Raw genomic sequence first — 12958 nt, forward strand, 5'->3', positions numbered from 1 at the left:
GTACATGTACAGTACCGGTAATTGGAAGTTACAATTATCGAAATGACAGCTTTGTTTGTAATATTATTATCAATAACGAAGCTGTCATTTCGATAATTGTACTAGTACCGAATATTTGCTTTGAAGTCGAGCAGAAGCTTTGCACGCGCAAAGTTAGAGTCTAACATGAGCACGATTGGTTCGTAAAAGGCCGCTGATCTGCAATGTTCGAGCAAAATTGTAGGGGGATCCTGCATTTATAATAAAATCCGATGCCAACGCGCGCTCGACATGATTAAAGAAAGTTGAAATTTTATCCTTCATTGTTGAACGATGGGCATATTACCGGTATGAAGATAATTTACTACAAGATTAATTTGTACCATTCGCTGTGAAGGATGTATTGATAAAAAATATTCGGTGAAATCCGCCGTTTACTTTTCAGCTTAGCCCATGGTCTTACACTTCGCTCAACCACCACGAACACTGTTGCTCCGCTTATTCTCGGCGCGAAGTTTTCGCTGGTGCAAATCCCCCCCCCTTTTTAAAAAAGAACTGGATTTTGGTGTTTGCAATAAAAGAAGATGGCCTTGAGAAACGTAATTTCGCAAGAAAAAACTATTTCATTAAATCTGCCTCATTCAATCGAAAATAGCTACTTCGTGAAAAACAAGTCTACCACGATTTGGAAACCAACAATTTGAGTTTTTTCTAAAACTTTGGTACTGTCTCGCACTGCTCATGAGAGGTCGACTTGCTCCCAAATAGCTATTTCAGCATAGTTTTATTCTGATTCTTGAGGTTTGAGTTATATACGTAGGCGAGGCAAAATTTATTCACTGCACTGGCACGAAGCTACTGGTGCTCAAATTTCCCTCCGAAGTTTATTTCCTCGAAGTTCATGTATCTTTTTAAGTAAATGAACCTAAAATAGCAGAGACTTTTGAGTCAAAAGTTTTGACATAATCTCCAAAAGTGGCGTGAATTCTTTTATATCACCCTCCTAAACACCTTCCTAGGCATTGGCCCTACACTGCGCGACAGATCACATCGGACACCCACTTACAGTGCTCTAGCGCCTGCGAGTTAGGTCATACTATTTACATATATGCGAGTTGTTGACAGTAGGAAAAGCCTAGTAGCGCTAACGAGCGCAGATTCGGCCGCTGAGGGGGACCTCCATTACAACTTTCCACTTTCAGCTCCACGACAGATCAGATCGGACAGTACAGACTATACAAAAATCAAGTTTTTATCCAGGATAAAGTAGCCATGCTTGGTCTACTGTAGTCACTCTCAAATAAAAATTCAAATAACTTGATGCATGAGTACATGTACACTTATCGTCAATCCAGTTTTGTTTGCTTCCCCACCATCCACCAGTCCTGTCAACGCCAAACAAATGCCGAAGCCGGCAGTACCGGTACATGTGCATGAATCGTTGCCCAACCAAATTTCCAGCGCGCACTTTCATTTTGCTTTTACCCAACACAGTTCTCCTTTTACAAAATAGTAGATAAGCATGCCACGAATGCTCTTGGGAATTGCTACCATGGTCATGACCAGCGCCGTACCCACCAACCTCGCCGACCAAGTGCCCGCATTCGAAGTCCCCAACTTCGACTACCAAACGCTTTCGACCGGAAACACGCCCAACGACGTACTCACCGCACTCAAGAAGGACGGCATCATCAGCTTCACCAACGTACCGTCCTATGCTCAAGTGCGTCGCTCCTACCTCGACTCGGCCGCTGCCTGTGCCGTTTCCGCGCAAGAGGCCAACGCTGAGTTCCTGCTGTCCAAGACGCTCACGGACGGTACGAATCGCTACACCATCAGTACGCCGTCCGGACAGGATGCCAACGCCACTGCCACCACGACAGACGCCGCGTGTCCGGGTTACAAGACCATCTACGATGAGTTCTCTTCACTGCTGGAATTGGTTGTGCTGAATGTTGCCACGACGCTCGATGCCACCAGCTTCACCACGAAGGACGGCTACGGCCAGACCGTCTGGAGTCGCAAGCTCATGACGGATGCCGTGCGTCTAGACCATTTCCACGCGTACGAGACACCGTCTCTGCATGAGCGTAGACTCATGAGCGCGGACTCCGGCACCAAGGTGTCGACGTCTTCCAAGGACGAATTCCCGCTCGAGTTGCACGAGGACGACGGCATGTTTATCGTGTTCGCCACGCCCGCCTTCTACAAGGTGAACACCGACGCCGCCAACGGTGCGCTCGAGTCTGTTTCGGCCGGCGGTTCGGACGACTCGGAGTCGGGTCTCATCATCCAGCGCCGCGATGGTCAGCGCGTGCGTCCAATTCTCAAACCCGACCAAGTGACACTCATGGTGGGCACGGGTTACAACCGCTGGGTGGGCACGTCGGAGCAGCTCCCGGCCGTGATGCACGGTATGCGTATGCCCGAGGTGAAGACGACGGAGACGCAGCGTTTGTTGCGCGCATGGTTCGGCAAGATGACGCTACTGCCGTCGTACCAGCGCATGCTGAAGCAAATGGACTTCGGCGTGCACGCGAACACGACGGCGCAGTACGTGCAGCAGGGGTATCAGTCGGACCACCAGTTGCTGGGCTGCGCTCCTGGTCGTCACTTGGTCGCATCTGCTGACGCTGCATGCAGCTACAAGGAATGCATCCGGAAGGATGGCGCAACAGCACCCTCGGAAGGCTGCTCGGTTGTGTGCAACCGTGGTCATTCCACCGACCCTGCTGACTGCTCTAAGAGCTGTTTATGCACTGCCAGCTCACATAGCGCAACATCGTGTTGGATGCTGTGCGTGAAGGACTTGGACACTTGTGCGAAAACCCAGCAGTCGTGCTCAGGCCAGACCAGAGTGTGCTCATAGAAACCCACAAAACAGTAAAGACCGTAAGAAACTTTAACACGCGATGCCTATCCTTGTCCTGTAAATGCCCGTCCAAGGTATCGTCTGAAAGATATCCGTGAGGAAACGGCAGCGCGACGGAAGATCCAGAATACCCAAAGCCAGGACGCCACTTGTCGTGCATCGTATTTACATCCGACATCGCACCATTGCCCAAACCTTCTCCATCTCAACTAGAATAGCCCCTCCCTCGAGCATCACACGCCGTCCTATTCCTGCTGGCAACTTGATCACCTGGAGACAGACAGGACCCTAATTTAGAAGTCTAAAACGAAAACAAAGCGAGCCACTTCTGAGCTAGAGTACGATGGAGGAGGCGCCCGCATCTCCCGACACCGCCCAGCAGACGACTACGGCACCTCCGACACCTACGACGTCCACACCGCGCAAGTCAAACGTATACTCAAGGCTGTACGACCCCAAGTCGTATACTGGCGTCTATAAGAAGCGCTTCGAGGCCGACTGCAATGACCTCACAGAGCGCGTGGTGCACGACCTGTCGAATGCCATGCGCACCAATCTCAACCACGATGTGAATCGCCCCAAACAACGGGCAGTGTACGTAGCCCTTGGACTTCTGCAGAGGCGTTCGTATTTTATTAAATTTGTGAATTGCAGGTCGAGTCGGAGCAATTCCAGCTCTTCTAGCTCCCAAGCGCCAGCTCTATCACCGACCGCTGCCCAAGTCGAGCGACCAACGTCTGCGCCATCCGCTCAGGAGAAACTCCAGGGAGATCCGAACGACCCTCACACGCTTCTGAAGGCTGTATTCCACTACTATTGTCGCTTCGGACGGACTGGGCCAAAAGGTCTGGGGGAGAAGACACTCGGTACGTTGTGCGTTTAGCTTCGCATACTAACAGGAAAATGGTTTTAAAGAGCGTCTAAACTTTGACAATTGATCCACGGCAGATAACTCGAACTTCGTCAAACTATGTCGTGACTGTCCGGACTTGCTCAACGCTTTCTTTGGCAAAACGGACGTGGATCTCATCTTTGTAAAAGCCAAGAACAAGGGAGAGCGTCGTATCAACTACGCGCGGTTTTTGGACGCGTTGGGAATGATCGCTATCCAGAAATACGGAGATATGGTACGCTTTGCTCCTTCAAAACGACACAATAGAGCAGCTCTAGAATACCAATCGCGACTGTCGTGTCTCCTCCACGTGTAGCCACTCGAGGCGTCCGTGCCGAAGCTGTTGGAGGCGCATCTTGCACATTTGCCGTGTCTACTCGAGTTCACCGACGGCAAAACGGTGCGTGGCGAACTGCTCTTGATAACGTTGCAGTCAGTAATCTCATTGTTGCTGCAGGTCCAGGCTGTGTGGCAGAAGCGAGCGGAGCATAACGAGTCGGCCACTACCGAAGCAGCACAGCAAGTTGCGCCACCGGCTTCGCCTTCGTCTCCCACCGCTCGACGATTCTTTAGCAACACCCCGTCCACAGCTGAAACGGATCCACCAACGGATCAAGCAGCTTAGACTTACAGCGGGGCAGTACATGTAGCCATTTACCACTTCAACACGATCTTCCACCCTTTACCTGTGCAATCCCATAAAACGCTTCATTATTCCCCACAGGTCTTTCTCCTCTCTTACTCAATTCAAGTGAAGAAGCCATTATCCAAAAAGTCTCAATCGCTATGAGCTCCTCGACCTTCGGCGACCTACGCCTGCTGCCCGTGGACTACCACCGCCAAGTGGCCAGGGAAGTGGCTGCATTCTTCCACTCCTTCTACCGCTTCGGCGCTGCCTCCAATCGCTTCGATCTGGGGGATGCAGCTTACCTGGATTTCCTACACAACGTTCTCTTTGGCTCCCTGTGCATCGGGGCCGTCGTCTTCCTCGTGCTCTGCGTGGTCGTCGTGCGCCGCACCATCCTGCACATCCGCAGCGGTAAGTTAGCACTAAAGCTTTCGATTGCGCCTTTTGCGATTGGATTTGACCCAGAGATGACCGAGTTCTGACCTGGCTTTTGCGCTGTCTGTTGTGTCATCAGCTTTTGTTCGACGCACCTCGATGGATTCCACGTCCGTAGAGCTACTGGCTGTCGGACTGCTGACCTTCCTGGCGATAAGTGCACTCGGGGGCCTGCTGGGAGAAGCTCAGGTGGACTACAGCGCCGGCGTCGTGCTGGACACCATGACCAACACAAGTGATCTGTTCCAGGACGCTCGAGAGCTCACGACTCAAAGTCTACAGACCAGCAACGCCTTGCGTCTTAATGCTGATAATTTAATCACGTCATTCAACGACAGTGAACTGCCAGCTGAAGCTTTCAAGATGTCGGTGGAGGCGCTGAGACTCGTGCACGCGTCCAAGGAACTAACGAACCTGACAGACGCGCTCCTGCCCAAGAACTACTCAGGCATTGCCAAGGAGTGGGAGTTCAGCTACTTCGTACTCAAGTCGTCGACAAACGGTGCCATTCTTGCAGTGGCGTTGGCAAGTTTCCTATCGATTGCGTCAGTAGGCTGGGCCATGGTCTCACCACTGCGTGTCTCGATTCTGGTGATCTTGAGTGCTGTACCCATTTCGCACACGCTGATCGGCGCGTACCTGTCATCCACGATCATGACGGCAGATTTCTGTGCCGCTCCAATGAACAACACGCTCCAACTGATCGGCGCAACGCCCGTTGTCGCCTACTACGTCGAATGTCCAGCCAACGCTTCGCTGCCTTTCACAGACGCTGTAGTCAGTGTCCAGCAGACTGCAGAGGAAGTGACTATGATCCAGCAGGAGCTGGAGCGCAAGGCTGCTCACCAGGGAGAAACTGGTCAGAGAATGAAGAGGGAGTTCCTGGATCCCATTGGCACGCAGCTGAGCGACGTGAACAAGATGATGACGGAGTTTGTAGCCTCACAGACGTGCAAGAACGTGTCGAGAGCGTTTGAATATGCTGCTACCACGTACTGCGAGTTTGGAATGCTCGGCTTCTTCTCCATGTGGGTCCACCAGATCTTGCTGTGCCTCCTCCTGTTCGTGTCCGTCGTGGTCTCTGTGCTGGTCTACGAGCGCGTGCATATCCGCGAGATCCGTCAAGACGTACGCTACCAGCTCTTGTCCAGCTACGAAGAGGACGATGTGGAGCACGTGTATCTGTCGTCGGACTAGCTGGCGAGCGACTCGAACGATGGATTTATTAGCATCTGCCTTACTGCATGTAATTTCTGAGTTTTTCGTGTGTATGAACCACTTTATCATTCCTCACTTCTCTCCTCTCTCAGTCTCTTTTAAGGTTGCTGGCTGTTCTTGGCTGGACTGGGGGCTTCCAGCGGCTCTTCTTGCGGCTGGTTCTTTAAAACCGGCATGGCTCTTTCACTCGACACATTGCCCGTGTCCTTAAGATGACGTCGCAGCCACAAGATGTCGCTCTTGACCAGCAGCTGCTCGGGCAGTTCCGGTCCGTCCGGCTCATCGTACAGCAGCTCTTGCGCCGGCTTGATGACGACATCTCCGTTGTCACGAACGAGAAAATAGGAGAAACACACGTCCATCGCTGGGATAACACACACGGGGCTGGGCGACGTGGGTGCCATAGCCGCGGCGCCAACTAAGGTGAGCGGGTGCGAGGCGCGTAGCCGCAGCAAACCCGCGCGGAGAGCCCGCGAAGCAGGGCCGCGCGGTATTTGCGGAGGCGGGCCCAGCGCAGCGAGCCGGGCACTACACTTTCCAGAACATTATATCTCCATATTGCGAGCGCAGCAAACCGCGGGGGCGCCGAAGGGGCGCCCAGCCAAGCGAAGCGCGGCTGGTCCTAATAATCTAATCGTCGATTATGTCTTATTGCGACACTCAGAAAGTCTCGGCCATCAATACACACTTTTGTAGGCGATAGTAGACACAAACGTGCAGCTGGTAGTCACAAATTGACAACGGTACACAGGAGCAAGCTCAACAGTCCAACCGTAGACAGATTACTGGCTTTTGGAGTACACACCTGGTTCGTGTACATGGAACGGACTCACGTGTGTCGCCGTCGCGGATTCACTTATTGGCAACTGAATCTGCCAATGGCAACCAGCCATTCAGCTCCTACCATTGCACCACAACGATTGGCATCGCGAAGACTTGACACTAGTAGACCTACCACTGCAGTACCATGCCTCCATCGCAGAGCTGGTCAAAGCTTGGGGAATTTCGGAGCGAAGATGCGTTTATTAAGTATCGATGGGAATCGTACTGCTGCTCTGTCGTGCGTGGTGTGACGGGGTCACACAGCACCTTGCGCTAGAGGAAGTTATCTTCCGAGAGTATACAAACTCTCAGTGAACGGCAGTTCACTGGTCCCCTCTTTAATTAAAGAGAGCGAAGTGACCTAAATAAGGTAGATTGTAAACTGAGTATATTTATAGGTAGGTTAAGTTTGAGGTTAATACAAACTATCAGTTACCTATAGAAATGCAATGTCATAAAACCAATGGATGACCTTGGTACCTTGTACCAAATATCCCGGAGTATGACATGTCATACTCCTGAAGTGTGAAGTGTCACACTTCATGTAACCAGGGTACACTTAGTGCTACGTACCCCGTTACATCCTCCCCCACTTAGGTTCGGTTTACCGACCAATCAGAATGAAGAGATGTTCGTCACAAACTCTCATTCTCAAAGTCGAAAACCATCGACTCGGCCGCGCGAGCGCGGCGGAGGCTCACTTTACAGTTAGAGCCTCGAGCAGCAACCTGTGCGCTCTTCGTCAAGGTCTCCACTTCGACCGTTAACATGCCTCGTGGCACTGCTAAGAGCGGTGCTAAGACACGCTCCAAGGCTGCAGCCGGTAAGGCGCAGGCCAAGAGCACTAAGCCTCACGGCAAAGGCTCTGCACTTAAGGAGGCTACTCAGGTGGCCTCCGAGGCGATCGGATCCTCGGGTGACGCGGCTGCGGACAAGCGCGCAAGCAGGCGCCGCAGTCCGTCGCCCTCGTCTTCAGACAATCGTCCGAACCCTCGGTTCGTAGAACGTGAGTTCAACTCGGGCAGTGAGGACGATGCCGAGTCCGAGAGCACTCATGATGCTCCTGCGGGCTCTGTGGGAGGGCACAGCCCAGTGCCCAGTGAGCACAAAGAAGACAGCGTGCAGTCGTCCGCTAGTGATCACGGTGATCACAGTCCCAGGACCTCTGTGCGCTCTGAGAGTCCGGCCGTTAAGGCTAAGGGCACTCCCAAAGCCGGTGGCGATGAGGAAGGGAGTCCTCGCAAACGTCTCTCGCTTGCCGAGGGTCTTGCGCGCGCTAAGGCCTCTAAAGCCGAAGGCGCCAAGCCCTCAAAGAAGCGTACCGCCTCTAAGTCTCCACTCCGCGAGGAGAAGGAGACTCGACGCTCCTATCAGAGTCTCTTCGGCTCCTCGGATGAAGAGGAGGAGAAGGAGGAAGAAGAGGAAGAGGAGGGTGCCATTGTTGATCCCCGGGAGGTCTCGAATGACCTCGACCAGCAGCAGGAGGATTTCCAAGCTGCCCAGCGTGTGCGTGGGGGTTCGGTGGCGGCACCCGTCAGCCAGGGAGCTGCCATCAACTCAAGAGGGTATTGGCCTCCCGAGGAGAGCTCTGGGGCTGACCTCTTCTTAGAGCTTCTCGTCGCTCCTCGTGGCCTTGTGGGCGGCCACACTTCTAGGGGCATCTATGAACGAGCCCTTGTTCAGAAAGAACAGTTGTTCGTCGACAACGTGGAGGCTGCTCGGTGTGTGCTTCTCGCGCCACACCGCATTCCCCTTAAGGACTTCACGACTTGTCGTAAGAAGCCCGAGACCCGGGGTGGTCTCTATCCTGTTTGGGGATACCCCTGGGTTATGCCCGAGAACTGTCCCACCTGGAGTTCTTGTGAGGACATGTTCTGGGCGTGGGTGGAGACTCTCAAGTACTCGCCCACGGAGTTATGGGAACTCCATGAAGATCAGCTGATCTCCCGCATCTTGGACCAGCGTGATCTTTGTGTCCAGCTTGCCCACTTGGTCAGCAAGCGTATGCTGCCAAGGGACATCCTGAAGCGCGCGGCTTCTAGCGCTCACGATGAGCGCGGGTACGGTATGTATTCATCGGCCGTACCCCGTTCGGGCAAGAAGCCCCGGACTACTTATGAAGCTGCCGCCGCTTCTGTTCCCAGATTGCGACAGCCTTCGGGCAGTCAATCAGGAGCCGTTCAATCGGCTCCCACGAGTTCTTGGAGTGGCATAACCCCTCCACTTCACGAGGAGCTGTCGCTTACCGCGACGCCGTTGCTCCTGGAGGATCCGCTCCACGTGGGAGTGGACTTCTCCATTCCGGTCAAGCAGGGGCCGGAGGTGCCCTCGTACGAGTACGAGTACTCTGCGCCTCCCGAGAGCCACTCTTCGTCCGAGTGCTCCGACTGCGGGTTCGACACGGGACCCTGAGGTTGACCGCCTTCGTCAACGTCTCTCGTGCTTGAGATTGCACTTGGCCTTGGGACTGGCGGTAATGCTGCCGGCCCAGGCCCGGGAATCAGGGCGAGCTCGCTCGTCTTGCGGGTCGCCTGGACCTGGTGGAGCGAGAGGTCGCGAGCCTGCACCTGCGGGTGGACCGCCGGGCCTCTTCGTCCGATCTGGACGAGGCCTTTCGCATGATCCGACGGATCGAGGCTTTGTTGCCACGTCCGGAGCCGCCTGCGGCACACTCCCAGACGTACGCGTATGGTGCGTACCCGGCGTACTCAGCGTACTCGGCGTATGGCGCCGGGGTCCGTTCGTATGGAGCCCCTCCGGCGTACGGTCTTGACCGCAGCCTTGCCGTCCCGACCGAGGCTTGGGTGCCTGCTCCGACGCCCTCGTCGACGACTGTGACCGGCCCTCGCTTCGAGGAGCTGGGTCAAGGGGGGTCTGCGAGTCAGCAACCCCCTGCGGGTCAAAGTACCGCTTAAGACGTCCGACATAGAACGTCGGGTGCGTCGTCATTGACTTTGGAAGGTCGATGGTGTACGACGCACCATGTCTGGCCAGGACTGCAAAAGGTCCTATGAAGCGGTGCTTCAGCTTGTTGCTGCCGACAGAGCTAACAGTGTCTAGAGGTAGGTTCCTCGTGTCTAGTAACACTAAGTCACCAATCTCAAATATACTTAAGTTTCCTCTTCCTTGTTTGTCCGAGTACTCCTTTTGTTTATCTTGGGCCGCTGCCATGGCATCGCGGACCCTGCTGACAATGTTCAGCTTGGTATCCATAAAGGATTCCACCTGTTTCCGCAGCGAAACTGGCCTCACATCCGAGACCTGGGAGGAAAGGGCTTTCCGAGCCTCTCCCCCACTTAGAATAGAGGAGTCAGTGTTTCCTCGAAGAGTGAGAGGCACTCTGGGGTGGCGGAAGCCGTTCAAGTAGAACGGCGTGAACCCCGTGGACGCGTGCACCGCGTTGTTGAGCGCAAACTCAACAACTGGAAGCTGCGTCGACCACGTACGTGGCGCTGCCGCGCACACACTGCGCAGAGTGTCCTCGAGCACTCGATTGACGCGCTCTGTTTGGCCGTCTGTCTGCGGATGATCCGCAGTGGACATCTGCAGACGAGTTCCCAGTAAAGGGAACAGCGTTTTCCAAAACGCAGCAGTGAACCGCGGGTCTCGGTCCGAGACAATCGTCTCCGGGAGACCGTGATAGCGGAACACGCCATCGACGAACAACCTTGCGGTTTGTTCGCCCGTCACAGTGACGGGAACTGGAGCAAGATGTACCATCTTGCTCAGCCGACACACGAACACCAAAATTCCGGTGTTGCCGTGTCCGTCGGCGGGAAGCCCAAAGATGAAGTCAAGACTCATCGACTTCCAACAATCAGCCGGTACGGGCAGGCTCTGTAGTGGAGCCGAAGAGTGCCCTGCGGGTTTAACCCGCTGACATGTTTCACATGTCTTGACGTACCGGGCGACCCACTTGTACATGTGGGTCCACCAGAAGGACTGAGAGACCGAGAGAAAGGTCTTCTCGCGGCCCAAGTGGCCGCTGGAGGGCGCGTCATGCGCCTCCGCGAGGATGTCGAACTTCAGATCCTCGTCGTTGGGTACGACCACTCGTGGAGGATCAGTGGGCTCCACCCGATAATAGAGGAGGCCCTCCTTCAACTCATATCGGTGGAGCCGTGAGCGCTGTCGCGACGAGAGCCAGTCGGACTTCGCGCTCGTTCCGGCCTTAAGGAACTTGACGATAGGCGCGACAGCCTCATCGTCCCGATACGCCATGCGTATCCGATCATATAGATCCGTTGTCACCCGCGTGATGTGGGCCAACTCATAGTCGGGACGCCTAGAGAGGGCGTCCGCAAGCACGTTGAGCTTGCCCGGCTTGTACTCGACGCGGAAGTTATATTCCGCGAAGAAGGACAGCCACCTCGCCATCCGTTGGGAGAGGTGAGGCGAGTTAGTCGCCGTCCTCAAGGACGCGTGGTCTGTGTAGATCACAAAGGGCGTAGAGCCCAGAAGGTGAACACGGAACTTCACAAGGGCATATTTCATTGCCAGGAGCTCCTTGTCATGGACAGGGTAGTTCCGCTCGGCGGCTTTGAGCTGCCTGGACTGGAATGAGATGACTCGTTCCTGTCCAGCCGTGTCGTCCTGCAGCAATGCACACCCGATGGCGTAATCGGAGGCATCGCAGACGACGCTAAACGGCTTCGTCTCGTCCGGCAGAGCCAGGACAGGGGCCTCTTGGAGACTGGCCTTGATGCTGTCAAAAGCATCCTGGTGCTCTTGCTCCCAGCGCCAGTCGACGTCCTTCTGAAGGAGGATCGACAAGGGCTTAGCGAAGCCCGCGTACCCAGCGCTGTACTTGTGAAGGTAGTTGGCCAAACCCAACCACTTTCGAAGATCCTTCTGGGATCGGGGCGTCGGCCATGCTGCTATGGCCTTGACCTTGTCTGGGTCAGCCCGAACGCCCACGTTGCTTACGAAGCAACCGAGAACTTTGATCTCTGGTGACGCGAAAACGCACTTGTCGATGTTGGCGTAGAGCTTGTTCGCTCGCATCACGTCCAACACTCGACGGAGGTGTCCTAGATGCACCTCCATGGCCGTCTTGCCTCCCTCGGCACGGCTATGGACGAAAATGTCGTCGAAGTACGTCTGTACGAAGGTACGCAAAGGGCGGAACAATTGCGTCACCAGGCGATTGAACGTCGCCGGGGCGTTAGACAAGCCATGCGGCATGACGAGCCACTCCCAAAGCATGCCGCTTGGAGTGCTTACCGCGGTGAGCGGGATGTCACTCTCTCGCATCAGGATTTGGTAGTATCCGTCTACCAAATCCAGCGCACTGTACAGTACGCTCCCGGCCATGTTGTTCAACAACACATCCTTTCGTGGGATTGGTGTTTGAGCCGGCACCGTTGCGTTGTTCAGCTGGTTATAAGCCGTGATTCCAGACGCTACTTTCCGTTTCGGCTTCCGAACGCAGAAAGGCGGCGTCGAGTGCGGGGATTTTCGACTCCCGCACCATGCCTGCCTTCGCTTTCGCGGCGAAAGAAAGGCATCAATAAACTCGCATTGTTCGCGCGGGAGAGGCCATTTCCTCGCGGCACAATACTTTGTGCCAGGCACGAGACCAATCTGATACCGTACACCTCGATCCGGTGGGAGTTGGGTCGGTGGGTGTTTATTGACCACGTCCGCATACTCCGTCACCAAAGGATACACCGAATCCTTGGGGTTCTTAAGGATCTTAGAACCCAAGTGCGTCTGACGCTGCTTGTTTCGGTTTTCCAGGACGTTCTCGTCCAAGACAGAGGAGGCGTTCAGCTCCTCCCGAGTGGTCTCAGGTCTCATGAGCACCATCTCAGCAACCTTTCCAGCCTTGAGGTTGGCCAGGAAAGACTCGACCGTCATTTCCTCGAGGTTCAGTATCTCTGCAACCTCTGGCAATGGTTCCAAGTGGACACCAGATGTCTTGACGGGTAATCCGGTCTTGCCATCGAAGATGTGATAGCACTCTTCCACCGGCCTTGTCGGAGGAGCCCGGGCCCTGGATTCCTAGTCGTTTGAAGCGACGTCGCTGACGACGGCGACCGTGACGTGGAACTTTGCTGCCCACGTCTGGGGATGTGGGCGCTGCGACATCCGAGGCACTCGTGGCCTCGTG

At 54.7% G+C, this 12958-nt stretch overlaps 3 protein-coding genes across 3 annotated transcripts; all 3 read left to right on the forward strand.

The window, feature by feature from the left end:
• Positions 1-1473: 1473 nt before the first annotated feature.
• PITG_02910 (uncharacterized protein) lies at positions 1474-2882 on the forward strand (the record flags this gene model as incomplete). The annotated part of the gene is made up of 1 exon (XM_002907725.1): positions 1474-2882. The coding sequence occupies one exon, from the start codon at positions 1511-1513 to the stop codon at positions 2846-2848; it is 1338 nt and encodes a 445-aa protein (XP_002907771.1).
• A 312-nt stretch (positions 2883-3194) lies between these two features.
• Positions 3195-4165, forward strand: PITG_02911 (uncharacterized protein; the record flags this gene model as incomplete). Its single annotated transcript, XM_002907726.1, has 5 exons — positions 3195-3445; positions 3536-3717; positions 3800-3978; positions 4060-4070; positions 4126-4165. 5 exons carry the CDS (start codon positions 3195-3197, stop codon positions 4163-4165), a joined length of 663 nt encoding a protein of 220 aa, XP_002907772.1.
• A 364-nt stretch (positions 4166-4529) lies between these two features.
• PITG_02912 (uncharacterized protein) lies at positions 4530-6003 on the forward strand (the record flags this gene model as incomplete). Its single annotated transcript, XM_002907727.1, has 3 exons — positions 4530-4782; positions 4886-5589; positions 5632-6003. 3 exons carry the CDS (start codon positions 4530-4532, stop codon positions 6001-6003), a joined length of 1329 nt encoding a protein of 442 aa, XP_002907773.1.
• Positions 6004-12958: the final 6955 nt, after the last annotated feature.

Source organism: Phytophthora infestans, genomic scaffold (genome assembly GCF_000142945.1).
Source record: "Phytophthora infestans T30-4 supercont1.3 genomic scaffold, whole genome shotgun sequence".
Taxonomy (NCBI): domain Eukaryota; phylum Oomycota; class Peronosporomycetes; order Peronosporales; family Peronosporaceae; genus Phytophthora; species Phytophthora infestans.